Source organism: Myxine glutinosa, chromosome 14 (genome assembly GCF_964187855.1).
Source record: "Myxine glutinosa chromosome 14, kmMyxGlut1.1, whole genome shotgun sequence".
Lineage (NCBI taxonomy): Eukaryota > Metazoa > Chordata > Myxini > Myxiniformes > Myxinidae > Myxine > Myxine glutinosa.
Window position 1 is genome coordinate 49,550,516 of NC_136274.1, and position 20,202 is coordinate 49,570,717.

The window sequence follows — 20,202 nt, forward strand, 5'->3', positions numbered from 1 at the left end:
GAGGGCATCGAGGGGGTAAGTGCCAGTGAGGGCCTTCCCCAGGTAGGTTAGGGTGAGGAGCTAAGCAAGCTCGGGTGGTGACGTTCAGTGGCGGAGGTGCGCAGGTAAGTAGGACCTGCTGGGAGTGCCACACGACCCAGCCCCAAAATTGTGCGAGGGCACAGTATAGAAAAATCGGGGGAGTGAGACCCCAAATTTTTGAGCACCACAGGGATGGTCAATGGGAATTGGTTTCTAGAACCGCATAGTGTAATGATGGCCAATGGATTGGCAGGGCAAGACCCCGGGTAGTTTAACTGTGTTAATGTCATTTAGACGATAGTTAGGAGAAAATCTCTTCGCACCATCCGCATCCACTCACCGAGGTGATAGAACTCCACACCAGATTTTTTGCAGACGTTTGGAATGTAAGACGCATCTTGACGTGGGTGAGACATTGTGGATATTCCATGTCTTCCTCCTTAGGAGGGATTGATAACGAATTTGGATTAGGGGAGATATGGGGGACGTGACAGTAGAGACGAATTAGTCAATTTGTAAATTGTGTAAATAAGGGGAAGGGCAAGGGTAGTGTAGGCTGACATGGGGGGTGACGTACGAGTAGGGACGAGCTTTCTCAGCTCGCTCTCCTGCGCCCTTCATGTCGCATTGCCTTGTGATTATGTGTACCCTTGCGCCCTTGCCCCCCGCTAACCTTTGCTTTGTCTTCCTTCCCCACTCATGGACCATGGTCTTTTGTCCGAGGGGAGTGTGCAGGTGCCCTGAATTGTGCGCCCGCACTCTTGCTGCCTGCATGCCTGCCTGCACCGGTACACCCTATGGACCACACGTTCTGTGGCCTGGCACCTATGGACCACACGTTCTGTGGCCTAGCACTTATGGACCACACGTTCTGTGGCCTGGCACTTATGGACCACACGTTCTGTGGCCTGGCATCTCTGCTGGGACAGACCTTTGCTGCCAGCCGTATCTGGCTTGCGGACCACTGTTTTAAGTGGCATCCATGCCCAGCAGTCGGACCACCTACGTTGGCCCTGCTGGCCATAAATAAAAAAGCGGACGCGGTTTGTGCCCTTTTTATTAAATAAAAACATCAAGCAAGAAGATTAAGCCAAGATACATCGGCCCAGCAGAGAAGCACAAGAAGACATCCTTTATTATTTATGAAATGTGATGACTGTGCATATTGGTGCTGGTGCTTTTCATGCATTTTTTTCTTAGGGTGCATTTTTTTTTGGTACATATGGGTATTAGGGTGCATCAAACGCCCCATGATTTTCAAAAAGTTGTTGTATTTTAATGTCTATTCCCTCAAATGTTACACTTGTTGGTAGAAGTATGTATGCAAAAAATAGATGAAATCAGAGGTGGTCCTGGGTGGCCACCGGCCACTTTTATATATTTAGGGCCATTTAGGGCCACAGCTAAACTACTTTACAAGATAATGTAAAATTAACTACAAGATAATGTAAAATTAACCATTATACCTATATACAAAAGTAAAGTCCTACTTTTACTAAATGCCTAATATCAAACAGTTAAAACAACCTTACATGTCAATGTAAAATTAACCAAAATCGTTCTTCATATTACAAAGTTGTAGTACAGTGTTGTAGTATTGTACTTTCATTGATTAAAAGTTTGAAAATGTATTAAGCACAACGCCAATGTCACTACTCCAACTTTGCTCGTTTCCGCAAATTTGGCCTCGCTTTGCGGTCACATTCAACCACTTGAAGAAGATTTTGGAAGTGGTCTTCTCTTCTTGCAGTTGAGACAAAATCAGTTGCGAGCTTTACTGCTCTCTCCGCAGGGTCATTCACAACATTAAGCCCATCCACAATGGACTTGGCTGCCTTGAAGTGCTCATTGTTCTGCCAAGTGTCAACATCCTCTGTTAGGAAGGTCATATCTAGGTGAAGAAGGTTTACTGTAAACCACGAGTCCTCGTTCACAAGATCAGCCAGGGTTGTCGCTTCTGTAATTTTTGGAAATGACGGTTTGCCATATCCAGAACCGTAGCGGTGTTTTGGAGTGCTTGGCATTTCATCTGGTTGTATGGCCAGTAACACATCTGCAAGGGCACGACGATCCTTTTGAGGAATTGCATTGCTGAACAGTGCCAAAACAACCAGTTCTGGGGTTAAATACCACAAATGTCTATCAAAGGCTTTCACAGCGCTGACTGAAATGGTTGAGTTGACAGCTTTATAGTTGAGCAGAGTCTTGTAAAAGCACAAATCAAACCATGGGGCATTTGAAGCAGACTGACATATGAGCCACCAATCACAATAAATATAAACAACAAAAACAACAAACTCCTTCAGTTTTTTCTGTTGATGTTGTGTTGTTACAGTTCCTCGAGGTAGTAGAGAAATTTGCTCTTCAAGTAGGCATATTTTGATGGAATAAAGAATCTTTGACATCCACCTTGCTTTATGCATGGCCCCTGGTCTGTGGAGTGTTCCTTGTTTTGTGACATCATCATCGAGGACTACCTGGCAGAGTTGTGCCATTTCCTTGTAGTCTTCCCTACAGTATGAAGCGCTTGTGCGGATTGTGCTTAAAACCTTGTTTTTGCAGGATAAAAGCAGCTGTTGTGCATAGTCATTGTACATGGAAATGTCAATTTTGGTTAAACTTTCATTCTTTGCATGCGATATGCGTTCCCAATTCTTCTGGAATTTTTGGAACAAAGATACTTCTGGAGACTTTGATGCCTCAATTTTGAGAACGTCAAACACATGATCCAGGATTACCTCTCCAACATGATGGCGACATGCACACCACAGAAGAGCACGGTCCAGTTTTGATTGAATGGTAACACAGGCAGCTGTAACGTGTCCAGTGTTTGATGCTGTTGTGTCAAAACATAAGTTGACAACTGATTGTTTGCACTTCCATGAATGTAGATACGTGTAAGTGTGCTCGGCAATGATGTCACCTGATGACCTATCACTTCCAGGAGGATATCTAGCCACCCCCAGTAGCTTTACATCAGTGGCATTCCCAACCAACACTGGCAATCTTTCTTCCTTGACATTCTTGTTTGTGAGCGTTGGTATCTGCTTGCCATCCCAGTGAAGTGTTGCAGCTGTTGGGGCGATCCAATTTTCTTGAATATCTTTGGCGATAGCACTTGTTATTGATCGTCGAGCCTTATCAGCAGTTGAGTACGACTTGGCCACACGACGTGGATCACCTCCTGCCTCTTGAATTACAGCTTTGGTGAGCGCAACCTGTTGAACAGGAGTTATGTTTAGTCGAGTAGCAACAGACACAACTGAATGTCTTTTCAGAATATCATGAGGAATAAAGGCAGATGTACCTGCATATGTTGATCTGTGGTGACTACGCTTCCTTTGAAACTCTGGAATCGCCTCTTCTTCAGTTTCTTCCAAGCTATCTGCAGAGTCACTATCATCAGAGCATACAGAACTAATTGTCATCTCTTGTACACTGGATGATTCATGACGTTCTCGTCTTGAAGCTTCCGCTAAGAGGCGTTTTTCTTTTCTATGATCTTTATCAACTTTCTTCTTGTCAACACCACCAAATGAGGCTACTCTGTCAGATTTCATTGACTCTAAAAATACTCTATCTTCCTCATTCTTAATGTTTGTCATTGCATCTTTTGTCCATACACCAAAGGTCTTATCAAGACGTTCATTCATGGTTTGCAACTTAGCCAAAGTGCTTGGAGATTCTCGGCGAGAAACAGGTATTTGACGCAATTTGTTATTGTCATTAAGAAGGTCAAGTATTAGTTTGCAGCATTGATGGTCTGAAAGCATAGGAATATTTGCTTTAGTGTAGAATTTTTTCAGCTGGATAAGGACGATGCTGGCAGATTTCCATTTCAGTGGCTGAGTTTGTTTGCCTTCACATATTTCTTTCTGGATGTACCACATCACGCATCGAAGAACCTGCCGGCAAGTTGGGAGGCGGACTCCTGTCAATGTACCATCTGCTTCTGTAAAAGCATTGCCAAGACCAAAAATGGCACTTGCTAATCTGGTCTTCTTATCTGCCATCTGAAAGAAAATAAAGGATATTATTAGACTACTAGTATGGGACCCACGATTAGACCTCCGATTTCATTCATGTAAAAATACAAACTAATTATCAAACCATCGTTTTTTGCATAAAATTGTTATATTTGTATTCCTCTCATCAAGACCTTCAATTTGATACCAAACATGACTAGGTTTGGGTGTAAAATAACAAAATCAAACATTTTTACATAGTGCGGCCCCGAAAATGGCCCTAAATATATAAAAGTGGCCGGTGGCCACCCAGGACCACCTCTGATTTCATTTATTTTTTGCATACATACTTCTACCAACAAGTGTAACATTTGAGAGAATAGACATTAAAATCCAAGAACCTAAGGGCGTTTGATGCACCCTAATGGGTATGGTGTATCGGTGCAGTGCATTGCAATGGCATTTCCTCTTTTCAAATTCTCTCTGCTTTTTCCCACAAAAGACAGGTCCTGGGTTGTAGTGTAAATAATAGTAGTCTTGTAAATAATGCTCCCCACCGGTTCTATGTGTAGTTTGAAAACCATTCCGTAATTCGGTTAATTGTGGGCGTGAGTCAGTTAGGTAGGACGCAACGCAGCAGGGGGGACATATCTAGTGTTAAAACTGTCGCACTCAGGGTAGTAGATGAAATGTAGAGGGTAACCACACCTAAGTGTCACACTAATTAAAAGATAGTCCTATTGTTTCGGCTCGGGACGAGCCTAGGAAAAGGGGGGTGGGGTGGTGCAGTGTTGCGGTTCTGAGAACCCACACTTGTGTAAATATGACATTAAAGGGTTAAAGGTTGCACCCCATAGTTAGGCCACAAGCAACACGTAGGCCACCATAGGACTTCAGTTATTTCATTAGTATGTGTTTAGATAAGGCCGTGTTTCCAATAGTTGAATCTGCGTTGTGTCAATCAAATAAGGAGTAGGCCCCATTTCATCCATTTTGAAAGCCTCCCTCTCCAAGCGACACCATTACGCGCCCTCCAGTCTGCCCATACCCCTCCCAATCGGTACACGCCTCGGCCAGCAGCCGCAGCCTTAGCTGCCCGTGCGTTTGCTCAATGCCGCCATAAGCCACAAGGTGAGGCCCGAAAAAGGGGGCGGAACGCCAGGAAGAAAGTGTGGCCACATCAAGTCACCATCAGGGCGTGGCCGGTAAGCGATGCCCAGCCAACCAGGGCTGAGGTAGGATCGCCTGAGAGGCGTGGCTTTTGTGCTCGCTGCTTGACTTATATAAGCGCGAACGCAAAGCCCTTTCACAGGACTTATACGGAGCGCACATTTGTGAAAGGACTGCGCGTAGAGGACTGTCGTGATTGCAAGAGAACTGGTTGGGAGAGCGCTCATAAGGGAGGACTGTAAGGACTGCAAGGAAGCGCGCTGATTCAGAGGACATTGGAGAGGGGGCGTTTGGCACGAATAGTACGCATATTACGTATGCAGCGTACCAGCTTTCCCCCCCCCCCCCCCCCCGTTATATAATTGTCCGGTCGCGTTCCAACTACACGCGAAGCTGCTTGCCGGGTTTCGTCCGTTGGACCGGAGCCGGAGCCTGGACGCGTTGGTGGCCATCAACCATCTACAATCCCCATGTGAGTGTCTGAGACGGGCCCATTTGGCTGGGGTATTAAGAATAAGACTGTCTGAGGCTGCCCTGTGTAACTGCTTCTTCCTCTTCCTATCCTGTATATTTCTTTCGTTTCCTCTTCCTTCTTGTACATAATTAATAAACCAATCTTTGTTCTTCCTATTTTCTGGGTTTCCTCTTATTCGATCGCATCCGTCTTTTCTCTCATTGGGTAAACGTGGCACTATCGGAACCGCCATAATCGGGTTTAGTCCCTGTTAACGGCCCGAATCGCGGCTCGCTTCGCTCGGTGTGTCCACTAACGCCATGGTTCGGGCAGGAGTTATTTCCCTGCTTCACGGTCGGTGTTAGTAATTAGGTATTCGGACTAAGTCGACCGATAACCCTACCTAATACCGACCGGAAGGAGCGTATAACTTCCAGGACTCGGCGTCGGCCAGATAAAAGGACAAGGGGATTAACCCCCCCTTGATAAGGGGAGAGCCGACGGCCGAGATCCGCAACAATATATATATGTATATATATTGTTGCGGTTATGAGGATTGTATTTTTTTTATTGTGTGCTTTATTATTATTATTGCTTGATTCTGGCCCCTCCTGCCTCCAGTGTGTATAAAGGTCAAAAGGGCGTCCCGGTAGTTAATTCCATAAAGCATCCATTGAAGGACACTATAATACCCTTGTTCAGTAGCTTATATCCTTATTATGTGTTTTAGGGTAAGGCCTTGTCTTCCATTAAAATGACACTCCATTGCACCAAGTGAAAAATATAGATTCCCTTCATTCCCATTCCCAAAACCTCCATTTCCCCTTTCGTCATGGCCAAGCCTCAATTGGCAATTACATCCCCTCCAAAGCCGCCATTGAACATGTGCTCGGGTTGGGGAAGAAAGGCGTGCCCGCCCGTCATCAAGGGCGGAGCCAGAGGGTCGCGCGACCAACCAGGGCCGAGGTGAGCACACCGATGGGCGTGTCCTGAAGGCCGGCGGCTTAATCGCCGGGGGCGTTATAAAAGCGCGCGCGCAAGAGTCGTCAGAGAAGAGTTGCGTAGAGAGGTCCATGACAATAGAGGTCCATGACAAAGAGAGGTCCATGACAAAGAGAGGTCCATGACAAAGAGAGGTCCATGACAAGAGTGGAGGTTGCATCCACAGCAGCTTGAGCCACCGAAACTGCATCCACAGCAGCTTGAGCCACCGAAACTGCAGCCACAGCAGCGTGGGGCCTGGACGGCAGTTTGGAGCAGGGCCGCGAAGGAACGGCGGCTGCCCAACGTGCCGATCGTGCTGCCGGACCCGTTGGACCTCCCTCTCCTTCCAGCCAATCCTGCCTGCAACTTCCCCATTCGTGTACGTAAGTTTGTTCTGTTTGTTTTGTCCCGGGGAAGCAATTAAGACTGCATAGGATAAGCTAGTAATTTTCACTGTGTCACCTGCTTTTTTTTCCATGTTCCCTGTACATAACCGTGACTGCTCCTTTTGCTTGTGTGTGTAAATAATAAATCCTGTTACTCTTCTGTACGTCTTCTTCTTCCTCTTTACATTCGGTCGCTTTAGAGTTTTCCACATTGAATATCTGTGGCGCGATACGGCCAACGATTGGGTGAATCGGGGAAACTGTTAGGTCGCGGTGCCTCTGCTCGGCAAACATACCATCCTTAACCGCGGACCGTAACAATATATATACACAGTCACGTGAAAAAGTAAGTACACCCCATGTAAAGTTTTGACTTTTTCAACATATTTCAACATACAGCTATTTGATCTTCATTTCAACAATATTGATAGATAAAGGTGATATAATATAACAAATATCATGAAACATTTACATTTTATAGTCCATTGTATAATTTAAATAAACATAAATGAAAATTTCGCTTGTGGAAAAAGTAAGTACACCCCTACATTTATCACTACTTCAAATACCTAAAATTAGAATCAGGTGCACCAGTTCAGGTGCAAATGATTAGAACATCGTCAGCCCTTAAGCAACAGGGACATTGTGATCATAATAACAATCAGGTATCGCTCGTATCAGAAAATGTAACGGAACAAGGCAACATCTCCTCGTCAGTTGAGATCCTGAGAGTCCATTCAAAACAATCAAAACTTATGGAAAGTATCAGCGAAAGCCCCTCAAATGGAAAATATCATATGTACCCCTAAATATTCCAGGGTCAGTGATGACTCATTATTCCAAAACTATCGACATGAAAATCCCCTCAAATGGAAAATAGTGTGAACCCTTAAATATACCAAGGGCAGTAATTACTCAATCTGAAACTAACTGCATGAAAAGCCCCTCAAATGGAAGGTATCAATCATGTACCCGTAAGTATACCATGGGCAGTGATGACTCCTATGGAAACGACCTCCACGAAAAGCCCCACAAATGCAAGGTCTACTCTATCCGTAAATATCCCAGGAGCAGTGATGACTCCTTCTGAAGCTACCGTCATGAAAAGCTCCTCAAATAGAAGATATAATTTACTCATAAATATATCAAGGGCAGTGACGATTCCTGCCAAAACTACCTGCATGAAAAGCCATGTAGCTGGTTGCTCTTCTGTGCCAAGTAATCCCAAACTCCTCATTCACCAGAAAACTGCGCAAAAGCATGATTATATTGGGTTTGAACAAAGTGGATGTGTATATTCTAATAATGGTGGAAAGTAAATATCAGGAGAAGAAATGCCTCGTGAGAAGAGAGGATGGAGACCTCCACGAGGAACAAGAGGGGTATGGAGCAACTTCCGTGGTCACCTTAATTAAAGTGGCAATGAGTCAAGGAGGGTCCAAAGAAAATGATCTGAAGCCACTGGGCTGCGTCATCTCTATCAATGGCTCACAGTGTGAGACCTACCTAGGAGACTCGGGGAATTTGGGAAAATCAGGAAGAGTTTTGCCTTGGAGACTCAAAAGGTGGGTTCCATTTTGAAGAGTTGAAAAGTGGGTTCTACCAAGAAGACTCTCTGGGTTCTAAATATATCAGTCATTCTTCGTTGGATAGTGATTAATGAGAGTTTCAGTTGATTGAATAAAAATTAAATGATTTATTACTTCGTTTGACATTAGTTAAGTAATGTATTTATTTATTATTCTTCAGCAATATCCAGCCCGTGCTGGGAAGACCTGGGATGTCTCAAGGCATTTATGATACATCGACGTCCCTATTTCTACTTCGTCAAACTTGAGAGAACTGAAATTTCATTCACGAGACAGAACTGGGAGAGAAGAAAAACAACTGAGTTGAAATGCTCTATTGTATTATTTATTATTCACCTTGTATTACTTGTTATTGAACTGTTAAAATAAAAATCATTGAGCTATTAAAAAAAACATTTGAGTGTAAAAATAATTTATGATCTTGGGTTTAGCGTTGGGTTTGGGGTGTGAGGGTTAGGTTTGAGTTTGGATTTGAATGCGAGTGTTAGGGTTGGTTTTTGGGTGTGAGGGTTTGGGTTGGATTTGAATGTGGGGGTTGGTTGGTTATAGGCCATGGGCAGTCCGATAAAAAGTGGCGAGAAAACACATTTGTTCCGAGGAAAAGCCGTGACTTGAACTTTTGGTTGCTGATAGACAAATATATGCTGGAGTGTGGGGAAAAAGTTCTCCACGATATCTCGGCCCAGTAAACCACAGTGAGCGGTCAACGTTGGGCAACATGGTGAGAAAAGTGACTTTTTGGCATTTTCCCAATTTTTATGCCCCTAAAGCTCCTCAAACATGCACCGGCAAACTTGAACTCTCAAGGGGCCATCAGAAACAGCATCATAGCTTGCAAATCAGAAGTATTGACCATGCAAAAACTTTATTGTAAAAATTATCAAAACTGCAACAAGGTGGATCATTCAGAAAAAGTGATTTTTGAGAATCTTCTTCGTTTTTACGAGGTGGTATCTGCCTCAAATATTGATACAGATGTATGAAATGAGTCATGCCAGCAGGACGTAATGCTATCATACACTGAAGGAAATATCATGGTCATTCACTGACCCAGTGTGGATGGCACAAAGGATGTATTTGGGTACTTCAACAATGTGTGATCAAATTGTTCATATTCGTACAACTTATTTTGACTTTTGACGAGGCTTCATTTTCCACATCAATGGACCTAGAGATTCGAAATTGAACAGTGATACAATCACCTGTTGACTTCACATGAATTGAATGGCAACATCATTCTCGGACTAATTGGGGCTAGGTGACCATAGTAATTAGCTACTTCATCTATCTATAATTCCACTAATCTCTGTGTGTATGTTTGTATGTATGTATGTATGTTTGTCTGTGACCGCTGTTTCTCGACAACCACGGGTCCGATATACTTGAAACTTGCCAGGTATATTGCTGGGGACCCGAGGATGTGCCTTTTCAAGGTTTCATATTAATCGGAGAAGTAGTTACCGAGCTATGGCCAAAAAACGATTCAACCAATCAGAGAGCAGCGAGCTATCACGTGTGCCGAACGTGGCGAACAGACTCTGCCTCGGACGGCACATTTGAGAGCGTATTCATTTATTTCCCGTCGGCAAACTATGTTGGCGCTATGTTGGCGTTAAACTATGTTTTAAAACTAATTAAAACTAATTTGCGATTCTTTCGCTTTGCGATGCGATTTGCGATTGCGTTAAACTCGCTCGGGCGTTAAACTATGTTTTAAAACTAATTAAAACTAATTTGCGATTCATTCGCTTTCCTGCGCGTTTGTGCACGCGATGGCGATTTCTTTACCAAACTCCGCAAGCCGTTAGCTTTGGACCAAACCATTTCATGTAAATAGGGGGGGGGGATTGTCACCGTACTCGCAAGCCGTTCGCTTTGGACCAAACCATTTCATGTAAATAGAGGGGGGGGGATTGTCACCGTACTCGCAAGCCGTTCGCTTTGGACCAAACCATTTCATGTAAATAGAGGGGGGGGGGATTGTCACCGTACTCGCAAGCCGTTCGCTTTGGACCAAACCATTGCATGTAAATAGAGGGGGGGGATATACTTTTAGATATATATATAGTACGGGCATGCCCTAGTCATTAAAAGACAGATAAACATCATCTTCTTTGATACTGTGCACACAGGTAGGGAAATGGTACAGTGCACTAACTACACATCAGTTCCACAAATCGAAAGTCTATTCAGAGTAATCTTCATAAAATGACTAAGACAGGACAATCAGCTTAATTGTCTTCATAAATCGACTAATCAAGAAATGACAATCAGCTAGTTTGGCATAAATATGTCATTTGACGAATGAAAACGAATGGACATGCACACGTCGGTACAACACCAGTTCAAATAGTATCATGCAATAGCTAATTAAGGGGGAGCAGTGGTAGTAATTCGCTGCTACCGCATGGAAATACATGAAATCACGTGGTATGAAATCTGCAGTTTAGTCTTTCTGATAATCATTATCATTCTCAACATTCCCACCCTCAAATAACTCCTTGGTGGGTGTTTCAGAGCTATTCTCACAATTCTGACACTTACAAATACACTACATGCCCAAAAATATGCGGACACCCCTTCTAATTAGTGGATTCGGCTATTTCAACCACACCCATTGCTGACAAGTATATATAATCAAGTACACAACCATGCAATCTCCATAGACAAACATTGGCAGTAGAACAGGCCGTACTGAAGAGCTTAGTGGCCTTCAACGTGGCACGGTCATAGAATGCCACCTTTCCGACAAGTCAGTTCGTCAAATTTCTGCCCTGATGGAGCTGCCCCCGTCAACTGTACGTGCCGTTATTGTGAAGTGGAAACGTCTAGGAGCAAGAACAGCTCAGCCACGAATTGTTAGGCCACACAAGCTCACAGAACCGGACCGCCGAGTGCTGAAGCGCATAGAGTGTAAAAATCGTCTGTCCTCAGTAGCAACACTCACTGCTGAGTTCCAAACTGCCTCTGAAAGCAGCGTCAGCACAACAACTGATCGTCGGGAGCTTCATGAAATGGGTTTCCGAGGCCGAGCAGCCACACACAAGCCTAAGATCATGCGCAATGCCAAGCGTCAGCTGGAGTGGTGTAAAGCTCGCCGCCATTGGACTCTGGAGCAGTGGAAACATATTCTCTGGAGTGATTAATCACTTCATAATCTGGCAGTCCGACGGACGAATCTGGGTTTGGTGGATGCCAGGAGAACGCTACCTGCCTGAATGCATAGTGCCAACTGTAAAGTTTGGTGGAGGAGGAATAATAGTCTGGTGCTGTTTTTCATGGTTCGGGCTGGGCCCCTTAATTCCAGTGAAGGGAAATCTTAATGCTACAGCATACAATGACATTCTAGATCTCGACGATTGTGTGATTCCAACTTTGTGGCAACAGTTTGGGGAAGGCCCTTTCCTGTTTCAGCATGACAGTGCCCCCATGCACATTGTGAGGTCCATAGAGAAATGGTTTGTCGAGATCAGTGTGGAAGAATTTTACTGGCCTGCACAGAGTCCTGACCGCAACCCAATCAAACACTTTTGGGATGAATTGGAATGCCAAATGCGAGCCAGGCCTAATCGCCCAACATCAGTCTGACTTCACTTTTTCTTTTCTTTTTCTTTTTGTATACCGAATCGAGGCTCGTGAAAGAGCTGACATTTACTTCACAAACAAATCAACCAGACAAACAAAATATATAAAAAGAGGGAGCAGAAGACAAGAGAAGGGGAAGCACACAAACACTTGAGAGCACACAACATTTAAGAGCAGGGAGATGTGTGGGAGGGAGAGGGCTTGGAGGGAGGAGGCGTGGGAAGGGGGGGGGGGGGGTTGGAGAAGTATAAAACACAAGGACACCAAGAACTTCCAGGACAGAAGTTGGTATTTCCAAAAAGTGGAATTGGGGTGAAGGATGCTCTTGACTAACTAATGCTCTTGTGGCTGAATGGAAGCAAATCCCCGCAGCAATATTTCAACATCTAGTAGAAAGCCTTCCCAGAAGAGTGGAGGCTGTTATAGCAGCAAAGGGGTGACCAACTCCATACTAATGCCCATTACTTTGGAATGAGATATGTGATGTTCGGGTGTCCATATACATTTGATCATGTAGTGTATCTGTACAGGACAGGGTAGAGGAGCTACATGAACACGGTCCCATTTTGCATTTTGACATTTTTCATGTGTAGTTGACTACCTGCAACATCATTTCTGGGGCTGGATCTTGTGTCATCCACAGAACTGGCAATTCATCAACTGTAACTTGTCAGGCATGACCGACTGGAGAAGGAGCATTGATGGCAGGCGAGTGGGCACGTCTGTGTATGGTGGCTTGATAGTTGACCCACAAATCATGTTGGTGCAGGGTGTCTCTTGCAAGAAGCACATTTAGTGTTCTCCTGGTGACAAAGCCAAACAATATACTCTGTATTGTGCATCATTCACATCAGCAACTGAGTCTTGACCGTAAATAGCACAACTGAACCACTCCGATACAGCCTCCAATACAGGTTGCGATGTCAAAATGAGCCCCCAATTGTCAAGCCTTGCACGAAGTCTCACTTTTGTACATGGAAAATGTTCTCCTTTTACCTTTCCCATAAAACGACCTTGTGGAGTCACACACAGTCAGAATACGAGTATAAACCCAATGAGATATTTGATGCGCCCTATTTTTAATCACACAGGCGTGATTCTTGTGACGCCACTCAAAAAAAAAAAAATTGCTGATATTTGTGAACTGAGAGCAGAAGCGATCCACTGCGACATCAGTATCTGGACTGTGAATGACAATATCAAGATGACTAGAACTGGTGTGCTTTGCATGGAGGAGGAGACGGGTATCAACCTCCTCATAACCGCACTGAAATTCATCCACTAAATGTATGTACAGCTCACCCGATGACACTTTCAACACGAGACATTGGTCAGAATGTGTCACATAAATGCTATCATCTCACTCCGGATCAGGCAGGTTGCTTGTCTGCCACGTAGAGAAGAGGAAATCACAGTGCTTCTTTATTCTCACCCCTAGTGAGAATTTTCTTCCACCGACTTGGAACTTTTTGATCGGGCCTGTGATGTGCAGTATATTGAGTGTCATGTGCAGTATATGGAGTGTCATGTGCAGTATATGGAGTGTCATGTGCAGTATATGGAGTGTCGTGTGCAGTATATGGAGTGTCGTGTGCAATATATGGAGTGTCGTGTGCAGTATATGGAGTGTCGTGTGCAGTATATGGAGTGTCGTGTGCAGTATATGGAGTGTCGTGTGCAGTATATGGAGTGTCGTGTGCAGTATATGGAGTGTCGTGTGCAGTATATGGAGTGTCGTGTGCAGTATATGGAGTGTGCATGTGCAGTACATGGAGTGTCGTGTGCAGTACATGGAGTGTCGTGTGCAGTATACGGAGTGTCATGTGCAGTATACGGAGTGTCGTGTGCAGTATATGGAGTGTCGTGTGCAGTATATGGAGTGTCGTGTGCAGTATATGGAGTGTCGTGTGCAGTACATGGTGTGTGATGTGCAGTGTATGGAGTGTCGTGTGCAGTGTATGGAGTGTCGTGTGCAATATATGGAGTGTCGTGTGCAATATATGGAGTGTGGTGTGCAGTATATGGAGTGTCGTGTGCAGTATAGGGAGTGTCGTGTGCAGTATATGGAGTGTTGTGTGCAGTATATGGTGTGTGATGTGCAGTGTATGGAATGCAAATGCAGTATATGGAGTGTGATGTGCAGTATATGGTGTGTGATGTGCAGAGTGCAGGATGATTGTGATACTGTGATCGGGCGATGTCACCACTTACCCGTCTAAATCTCGCCATTTCCCAAAGCAGTGAGGATACTTATTCCATCTAACCTCAGAGAACAGACACACATTCTCTGCTTTTATCGAAGCCAGATACAAAACACAGAATACGCGCGACTTCCCAGTAGATTTTGCTTCGGACATGCGTCTCCTCACGCCGACATGGGGGCCGCCATTGCAGTACAAGTAGTACACGTGTTTACAAAAATACAGCTCTTCTTCTTCTTCTTCTTTTTTGAGGTTTAATGGCGCTTTCAGAGCCGCGAGGCTCTATATACGGCATACGCCACGCACCCTAACATCCAAACAAACCAACCAAGAGGTTAACATGAGAAAAACTAGAGGCTCACACTGCTAACCCCGTCTCTTTGATAAACTTTAAAACTGATCTACAAAACCCAGGATGTTTCAGATCCAGCCAGCAAAAGGCTTCCGGCAGACCTGACCACGTGATCCCCATTCCGCGGACAGAAAGCTGAAGACGAGATCTAGCATTATTATAACGCGGACAAAAGGAAAAAACATGGTCCAGATCTTCGGGAACCTTACACCGATCGCACCACCCCAAGGGATGGCACTCGATCCTGTGAAGATAAAAATTGAGAAAACAATGTCCAATTCTAAGTCGAGATAAGATAGACTGCTCCCTGCGAGGGAGCCGGGGAGACGACCCCAAGGACATGATCGATGGATGCACCTTGTGACACCACCTCCCCTTAGGGGAGGAGTCCCACTGACTTTGCCATATAACATTAATTTTCTGTTTAATTAAATTAGAGAGGTCTGCCTGGCCTAGCGGAACCGGGGTTTCGAAATCCAGATTGAGGGTGCGTTTGGCCGCCTGATCACACACTTCGTTGCCTGCAATGCCCACATGGGCAATACAGCTCTTGATTGGCTAGAAGTGATATTACTACACCGACTGGCCTAATTACTCCGCTGATCACAGGCACCTGATGCTCTTCCACCTTCAGAAATGGTTCCTAGTAACTCATACCAAATGCTAATTGTAGTGTCTTTAAAACACAGATGCGAACACGTGGAGAGGATCAAGCACCATCTTTATACGAGGAAAAACAGGCCTCACTCGGCCAGCACACCGCACCCCACTCGGCCGTACATGGCACGACACTCCTCCCCCTTAAGTCACATGTGGTCTTTCAAATACGCGGATCGCACAATGCGTCTAGAAGAAACACGCTGCCATTGGGCCGTAGACACGACCGGCGACAGCGAGACATTGGAAACAGATGACGGCTTCCCAGCAGACACCAAACTGGGTTCATCAATCGATACCGGAGGAACATCCACGTACACTACCATCATTGTCCTGAACATCCGGATCCACAGATGGAGGGGCAGCAGGTCAGAACATGGTCACAGGCACCTCAATGGATGAGGACACATCGCACGGCGGAACGGAATTGGTTGCATGTGAATGACTGGACCCGCAATCCAATAATTGATTCACATGACGTTTCCAGATAAGCCCGAGTAAGCGTCAATCACCATCAGAATCATACGGCCCATGACTGGCCCGCAAAATATACATGAACAAGCTGCCACGTTCTATCAGCAGGTGGCCATAAGGATACACATGAGGGATTATCAGCATCAGTTTGACACATCGCATGGCTTTAACGTCCATGCCTTTATCATGTCTATCTTTATCATGAGTATTGCATGCCTTTAACATCCACTCGATGTCCGCATGAAGCCCAGGCCACCATAACAAACTCCAGGCTAAACTCTTTGTTTTGACTATACCCAAATGACCCTCATGCAATGCATTGAGACAACGCTGACGTAAAGAAGCGGGAATGACCACCCTCATACCCCACATTACACAACCTTGAGCTAAAGGTCTCGCGAGATCTGGAGATGACTTCACGGATTTTCGAAGCTCCACACGGTCTCCACGTTTTCAAAGTTAAGTCTGTTCACAATTTTATTTTATCGAAACTGTATTTTATCTTTTGGCGTGTGAACTTATAGTGTATCCCTTGGATGTTTCTCGGTGTTTATATTTCATAAATTATTCGTTTCTGTTTGCCGCGCGTGTGAGGCCTTGCAGCCTCAAGCTTCCCCTGTCGAAGTTTGTTTCTTCCTTCGCTGGTTTTGCTAGGTTTTTGATTTTCCCCTCTCCCCCAAACTTCACCGAACATCTACTCTTTGTCTAACGTTGTAACCCCCACCCCCACCCCCCCCAAAACAAACAAAAAAACTGTGCTTTTGTCCCATCGTGTGCTTTTGCCTCTGCCCACATGCGCTGTCTCGCCCCGCCCCCATTATCCCCTTGCCTTGCACCTTTTGCCCTGTTCAAGTGACTCGTGGTCGTCCCTCTAGGCTCCCTCTCCCCATTGGTATTTTGTGAATATAAGATTGTTATTCACGGTTCTGTTTAAATATGTTTAAACTTTCCCCTGGAATGTTTTATTCAGTCGTATATTACAACACGCTGTTTTTCTTCCTATTTAAAAGGCTCCTTTCAATTTCCTCTTCAACTCATTCCATTTCAAAAAAATATTCAATCTCGTATAATTCTTTCTCACTGCATGCTCTAAATTCTCATTAATTCCACCCCTCCTCCATCGTTCTTAAACGGATCGCAAACTTGAAAATCACAACAAACCCAATTTGTTATAAATGTTCATCTTTCATTAATCAGCCACTTTCTAAACTCCCCCCTTGCCCCTCCCCTCCAAATTTCCCCCTTTGCCCCATCCCTCCTAAACTCCCCCCTTGCCCCTCCCCTCCAAATCTCCCCCCTGGCCCCTCCCCTCCGAATCTCCCCCCTTACCCCCTTGCCCCTCTTAAACTCCCCCCTTGCCCCTCCCCTCCTAAACACCCCCCTTGCCCCTCCCCTCCTAAACTCCCCGCTTGCCCCTCCCCTCCAAATCTCCCCCCTTGTCCCTCCCCTCCAAATCTCCCCCCCTAAACTCCCCTCTTGCCCCTCCCCTCCTAAACTCCTCCCTTGCCCTTCCCCTCCTAAGCTCCCCCCTTTCCCCACACATTCAAAACTCCCCCCAACCCCTCCCCTTCAAATCTCCCCCCCAACCATCCCTCCCCCCACCTCCTTCTCAAAGCTGCCTCCTCCCCACTTCGTCTCCCTTCTATCTCATACCTCCACCTCCCCCAACCTTCTACTTTCCTCTGCCCCCCCTCAAACAACCCCTCACTGTGCCTCATCCCATCACCATCAAACCTTTTGTCCTCCTCATCCTTCCCTTTCTTGTAACTCTTCTGTAATCTCTGACACACTATCAACTGCTCTTCCTACCTCCCACTCTCACCCTTCATCTGACCCAAATCCCTCCCCTGTCCTGCACCCGTTGCTCCCCCTCTCTCCTCATTAACGGTATGGACCTCAAACATCCGGGGCCTTCGCTCAAACCTGATTGGTCTCTCCATTCAGGTTGCTTCTGACAATCCAGACTTGATCTGCTTAACAGAAACTTTCCTCCTTCAAGATGTCTCTGATTCCTTAATATCTCTTCCTGGTTACTCCCTCCTCCGGTACGATAGACATGAGCCTCGTCCTGGTGGTGGGGTGGCTATCTTTATCAAAAACTCTCTTCCTCACTCTCCCTGCACTGCCCTCTCTCAACCCCACCCCCAGGAGTACCTCTGGCTACGGCTTCCTCTCCGCTCCCACCTTTTGTTCATATGTGTTCTGTACCGTCCTCCAAACAGTGATGACTCCATTTACATTTCGCTGTCGGACAACATGGACCAGCTTCTATCAACTCATCCACACTCTCTCTTCCTCATATGCGGTGAATTCAACTGTCATCATGCCAGCTGGCTGGGTGTGGGTTCATCTCTCACCAGCCATGGCACCTCAGCAAAGAACTTCTGTGACTCATTGGGACTGACACAATCTGTCAATTTCCCGACCCGGATCTCAGTCAATGGTGTATCTCCTCTTCTGGACTTGATTATGTCTAACTTCCCTGCAAATGTCTGCTGGTCTTCTTCTGCTCCAATCGGTTCTTCTGATCATGTGCTTGTTAAAGTGGACATTTCTCTGGCCATTCTCAGAGAGCCTCCTCAGCGCCGACGAGTCTGGCATTTCACTCAGGCCGACTGGCACGGGCTGCAAGCAGCCATCAATCACCTGGACTGGTCTCCCATCTCTACTGCCTCTGACATCAATTATTCCTGGGAATTCTTCCAAAGCAAACTGCTCTCTCTCATGCACAGATTTATCCCATCTCGTCTTCAGTTGTCTTACCTTCCTCCCGTCCATGGTACACTGAATCTTGTGGTGAGGCAGTTGCCCTGAAACAACTTGCCTTTGCCTCTTGGAAGGCAAATCCAACTGAAGGCAATCTCAGTTCCTTCCACAAAGCTCAAAACAAGTGTGTGTCTACCCTCAGGAGTGCCAGGAAGCACTATCTCTCCACACTCAAGATTTAACTCTCAAACCTGTCTCCTTCCCCCAAATCCTGGTGGCATCTGGTCAAATCCGTTTCTGGTGTTTGTTCCCCCTCCATCCTCTCCCTTACCTCAAATGGCTACACAGTTGACACCGCACGTGACAAAACCGAATGCCTCAACTCTGTGTTTGCCTCAAAATCTTGTGTCCCAAACCCATCTCTCTCTGTTCCCACCTTTCCCAGTCGAACCCAACTGCTCCAGGACTCTGTGTCCTTCTCTCCTGACAAGGTGGAGAAGTTTTTATCAAACCTCGACTCTGATTCTGCAACTGGACCAGACGGCATCAGCCCACGGGTCCTAAAATCCTGCTCGGCCGCTCTACCTCACCCTCTCTCTGTTCTTTTCACCATCTCTTTTACTCAAGATCATCTGCCAGCATCTTGGAAATCAGCAAACATTACCGCTTTACACAAAAAGGTGCAAAAACAGATCCTTGCATCTCCAGACCAATCAGCCTGCTTCGAATTATCAGCAAGGTCATGGAATCCATCATTGCTTCGGATATCAAATCCTTCCTCTTCTCCAATGGCTTGATCTCTGATCATCAATTTGGATTCAGACCAGGTCATTCCACTCTGGACATGTTACTTCTGCTGTCTCAACAATGGATGGAGGTCCTCAATGCCAAACAGGAAATCAGAGCCGTCTCACTTGACATATCACGTGCCTTCGATACGGTCTGGAACCCAGCTCTGCTCACCAAACTCTCCTCCTATGGTATCCATGGAAATCTCCACTCATGGCTTGTGGATTTCCTCTCTGGTCGGAGGCAACATGTGGCCCTGAATGGATTTCTCTCATCTCCCCTTCCTGTTCTGGCTGGAGTTCCCCAAGGTAGTGTTCTGGGCCCTGTGCTATTTCTGGTCTTCATCAATGATCTCTCCGACTCTCTGGAAAATCCTCTCTATCTCTTTGCTGATGACTCCACTATCTGCCGCTCCATTCCTCATCCCTCAGATCGGCAGTCTGCAGCCTCCTCACTCTCTGCAGACCAGGACAAAATCACAGACTGGTCAAACAAGTGGAACATGTCTTTCAATCCTGGCAAATCTCACACTCTTACAATGTCTCTCCGAAAGGACCGACTGGAAAACCCTCCCATCTACTTTCTCAACAATCCTCTACAAGAAGTTCTGTCGCTCAAGCTTTTGGGTCTCACTATCTGCCATGATCTTTCTTGGGAAAACCACATTTCCAAGCTGGCCTCCAAAGCCAGTCGCCGACTGGGCATCCTCCGTCGTGCGAAGTCCTTCCTTGGCACACCTGAGCTCCTCACCACATACAAGGCTTTTATCCACAGCTCAATGGAATACTGTTCCCCCCTTTGGGCTGGTGCTCCTGCCTCACACCTAGCTCGGCTTCACGCTGTTGAGGCCAAAGCTTTCAGAATCATTG

General features: G+C 45.8%; 1 protein-coding gene across 1 annotated transcript; it reads right to left on the reverse strand.

Moving 5' to 3' along the window:
• Positions 1-1,366: 1,366 nt before the first annotated feature.
• LOC144888836 (uncharacterized) lies at positions 1,367-4,036 on the reverse strand. The gene is made up of 2 exons (XM_078768285.1): positions 3,329-4,036; positions 1,367-3,239 (listed from the first exon to the last, which is right to left on the reverse strand). The coding sequence occupies exons 1-2, from the start codon at positions 3,422-3,424 to the stop codon at positions 1,674-1,676; spliced, it is 1,662 nt and encodes a 553-aa protein (XP_078624411.1). The 5' UTR covers positions 3,425-4,036; the 3' UTR covers positions 1,367-1,673.
• Positions 4,037-20,202: the final 16,166 nt, after the last annotated feature.

Coding starts and splice junctions, on each gene's coding strand:
- LOC144888836 (XM_078768285.1), bottom strand. CDS start 3,424: ATGATAGTGACTCTGCAGATAGCTTGGAAGAAACTGAAGAAGAGGCGA. Junction 3,240..3,328: donor CCACAGATCAACATATGCAG/GTACATCTGCCT, acceptor CCTGTTCAACAG/GTTGCGCTCACCAAAGCTGT.